The sequence below is a fragment of the Ceratina calcarata genome, unplaced genomic scaffold (assembly GCF_001652005.2).
Source record: "Ceratina calcarata isolate Rehan_Ccalc_2016 unplaced genomic scaffold, ASM165200v1 scaffold767, whole genome shotgun sequence".
Taxonomy (NCBI): Eukaryota; Metazoa; Arthropoda; class Insecta; order Hymenoptera; family Apidae; genus Ceratina; species Ceratina calcarata.
The window spans coordinates 16,531-20,809 of NW_017178967.1; the positions used below are offsets into that span (position 1 = coordinate 16,531).

At 41.1% G+C, this 4,279-nt stretch overlaps 2 protein-coding genes across 2 annotated transcripts; both read left to right on the top strand.

Annotated features, from left to right (window-relative positions):
• Positions 1 to 573: 573 nt before the first annotated feature.
• On the top strand, positions 574 to 2,613 carry LOC108630444 (uncharacterized). The gene has a single exon (XM_018033744.1). It carries the CDS (start codon positions 574 to 576, stop codon positions 2,611 to 2,613), a length of 2,040 nt encoding a protein of 679 aa, XP_017889233.1.
• Positions 2,610 to 4,037, top strand: LOC108630445 (uncharacterized; the record flags this gene model as incomplete). The annotated part of the gene is made up of 1 exon (XM_018033745.1): positions 2,610 to 4,037. A coding segment is annotated over exon 1 (1,428 nt), but the record flags the coding sequence as incomplete, so codon positions are not given.
• Positions 4,038 to 4,279: the final 242 nt, after the last annotated feature.

Genomic DNA, 4,279 nt, shown 5'->3' on the forward strand with positions numbered 1-4,279 from the left:
TCCTCCTAGCTATTCCACCTATCCTTATCTAACTACCCGTTTCTTATATACTTACCTTTTCCAGATCATCCATGTACGCTTCCCTTATACCTACCTGTAATCTATCATCATAATACCTACCTTACTATACTTACCTTTCCTAATTCCCCCAGTCCCGGTCCCCATACTTACCTTGTTTCCCCCCTTACCTTGTCGTTGTCCGGTGAGAATGATGATGAGTGAATGTTTGAATGTGGCTGGCGCCCGCGTCTGCAGTGTTGGGAGTGCCGGAGAGGCTCATCAGCCGTTTCACTGATGATCCTCAAAGGCTGATGTGTGTCCTCACTGCCGAGACACTGTAGGCGCGGTGACGTCTGGAAATACCCCCCTCGGGCCCTGGCCAGGGAATGGACACTGAGCTGGGGTGTCGGAGCCCCAGCCGCCCCGGGCGAGCGCTCCCCCGTCAGTATCGGGGGGAGTTAAGAGCTAGTGTAGGATCGGCGGAGTTCCGCCGAATGGTTGAAGTTTCCCATGGGTGTACCCTCCTACACGCTGCCCGCTCCTTTGTCCACAGGCGGTATCTGAAACTAAATTATGTCAACAACAAAGAAACAAACAAAAAACGCTACAAGATCAACGAACAATAAAAATATGAATCCTCTGAGCTTAACTCCATTTTTATCCACCTCTCCAAGTAATAAATCGCCTCGTAACACTGGCACCATACCCTCCGACGACAATGAAGCAGTCCACGCTTCCAAAAACAAGAACGATACTACTCTATCCTGTGCAGCAGAAACCTACAAGGAAATCCACACCCCTACACATAACCTAAAACGCACCCCTCCTTCTATACAACCTACCGATTTCCCACCTCTCCTTCCTCCTGAAATCCCCTCCTCATTCCCTGCTACGCTGGGTGCTATTAAACGAAAAAGACAATCTATTAACAGAGATAAAGACGCCTCTGCTACTCAAAACGTCTCAAGCATTTCAAACAACAGCAGTAGAGGTAAAAGAAAATCTTACAAAAAGTCAAATGATGAATCGGACAGTTCGACTGACTTCTCATTAAACGATGATAACGATTTAATCGAGGTTGACCCACACTCGGAAAAACCTATCTCGAAGATTATAATATCACTTGTCGAGTTTGCCAATGAAATCAACTATGTGAGACGTAACTCGAGTAACCTACAAGGTAAATTCAACGGTAGACTCAAGACAGTCGAACAGTCCTTACTGTGCATCTCCCAAGACCTGGAGGCTAAATACGCTAATTCTGAAAACAACGAAAAATTAATAGACGAAAACATTACACTGATTAAAAATAACCAAACACTCACGGATAAAGTTAAGCGTTTAGAAGCCCAGATCCACGAATATAAAGCTGCAAAAAATGCTCCGCAGTCTCCTATACAAATCCGCAGTGACAACACCTCCTCTCCCATCAATAAAACCTTCCTAGACTCTTTGCTACAATCAATCAACAAAAATATAGACTCAAAAATCAATGATCTGAAATCAGAAATGATTTCATTAATCAATAGCAATAATAATAAATCTCAACCTACTCTACAGCATCAGCAATTCGCCACTGCTGTACATAATACTCCCAGTACCTTTAATTTGGACAATCATCGAACACAAAATACATTCTCACCTCAAAATCCATCTGAAACATGGTCAAAAGTCGCAAAACGTAAAAATAAAAAAACAGTAACTGCTATACCTAGTGAAATGAATAGCAATCCGATACCTTCTACTGCTCCCATGCCTCCCCCCTCTTTTTCGAATATAGCTACTACCTCCATGAGAAGACCAAAGAATGTAGAAGTGATTTATATCGCTGAAAATAAAAAAAGTAATATTAAACTTAATCAAATACTTACCAAAGCTAAAGAAAACATTAAGCTGAACGAATTTGGAATCGATGCAATTAAACCTCGCTCCTCTCTAAACGGCGGCCTTATACTCGAAATACCTAAGATCAAAGATAAAGAAATAGCACCTGTTTTAATGAAAAAAATCAAATCCCTTTTTCCTCCTGACGAAGTCACAATAACATGTCCGAAAAAATATAAAGAAATCCTACTTACCAGTGTTGATGTCTCCGCCACCCACTTAGAGATCACTGAAGCTCTCCGCACTGTCTGTGGAGAAAATGAGCATTTCATTCTGGGCCCGGTGCGTCCGAACCTGAGAGGCTCGGCCACCGTATGGTGTAAGTGCGAAGAATCCGCTGCTTATAAATTACTCTCTACCAGACTACTCACAATTGGTTGGTCACAAGCAAGACTTCTCCCTCTCGATAGTAGACCTGTGCAGTGCTACAAATGCTGGACATATGGGCACGTACGAGGTTCATGTACATCTAACATTGATAGAATAGGATGGTGTTTTAAATGCGGTTATGAAGGACACCCTGCTAACACCTGCAACAATGATAAACCAATTTGTAGACTATGCCAAGACAACAAATTCGATAGCAACCATAAAATGGGTACAAACAACTGTCGTACCTTCCTAAACTACAAAAAAGACAAATTAAAACCTACTCTTAACAATAACCCTAACAGCAATTCAGAAGACAGGCCGGAGGTCCCTGAAAATAATAGAAAAGAATCAATATGACGAACAGACAAACAGACAAACATCTAGCTAATAAGCAATCATACGTACCATCCTACTTAGCTTCAAACCCTCTCCTCAATGACACCAGCTCTTCTATAACGACGATGTCCATTTTACAAATCAACCTTAACCATGCTATAGCTGCCCAAGCCTTATTAGAAAGATATATAGTTAATAATAAAGTTTGTATTGCACTTATCTCAGAACCGTACAATTCTAATAAATGTGGCTGGTTCGGTGATACTTACAATAAGGCTGCAATTATTGTGAATAATCCTCGCATCTATTATCCCAACTTAATAGATAAAGGAGACAACTACATAGCAGTTGAAGTTCATTCTATCATCTTCATTTCAATATACTGTCCACCTAACGAAAATAGAAATAAATATGAAAAGAGACTACATTTAATTACCACAATAATCACCAAATACAATCACCTGATGCTGATAATCGGCGGCGACTTTAACGCACATAGTAAATATTGGGGATCTACCAAAAACAGTGTGAGAGGGAAAATCCTTTATAACTGGGTCAAATCCAACAGACTTTACATCCAAAATGTTGGAAATAACCCTACATGCATACGTCCTCAAGGATCCTCTATAGTTGATATAACTTTCGCCAACAGTAAGGCCTCAGCAAACATTACTGGCTGGCGAGTCATAAACGAAGAATCCTTGTCTGATCACCTGTACATCGAATTTTTTCTTCATCCGCTTACCTATAATAAACCCATAATTAAAAGCTATCCTAGATGGAACGTAAAATCTTTTAATGAAGAACGCGCTGAGGCTGCTACTCTGGCATACGCATGGGGCAACAGCTTGACTTCCTCCAACCCCTTCCAGTCCAAGATCGACTTAATAAATAAATACCTGACCGGAATTGCAAACATCTCCATGACTCGATGCCAAAGAACCTCTAGACTTCCACCTCAATCTTGGTGGTCCAATGAAATAAAAACGCTAAGAAACTCCTGCCAACAATACAGGCGGAAATGGCAAAAACTTAAAAAGAAACTTTCCAAAAATAATACTACAATAGTTAACGTCAAGAAAGCAGAAACACTATACCGTAATATTAAAAAACGTTTAAAAAATGCAATCTACCAAGCCAAAAACAAACAATGGAGGCAGGAAATAGTCAAGCTGGACGATGACCCATGGGGTAGGCCATATAGATGGGCAACCAAAAAATCTGAACAGCAACAATCAGTTCCTTTAACGGAATCAATGGATCCTACTCACCTTCGCTCCACCCTCGACCATCTATTCCCTTCTTTGCCACCCTGCAAGAAAAAAATAGGCGAATTTATATGGAAGGAGAATCTTGCTGTGACCCCTCAGGAAGTCTCAATAGCAGTAAAAAAGATGCTTGCAAAAAATTCTGCGCCAGGCATCTCTGGAGTCCCCGCGATAGTAGTAAGCACCTTCACTAACCTTAATACAACCACCCTCCCTTCCATCTTCACTGAATGCCTGAAAAAATCCATATTCCCAGATTCCTGGAAAAAAGCAAAAATAATATTACTCAGTAAACCAGGAAAACAGCTTTCTGATCCATCAGCGTACAGACCTCTGTGTTTAATCGACGAGATAAGTAAATTATTTGAAAGAGTCATTGTTCAGCGTCTTGAAGCACACTTGCTGAACGGGCACCACAA

What these genes read in the sequence shown, in the direction of transcription:
- LOC108630444 (XM_018033744.1), top strand. Translation starts at nt 574, where the DNA reads ATGTCAACAACAAAGAAACAAACAAAAAACGCTACAAGATCAACGAAC.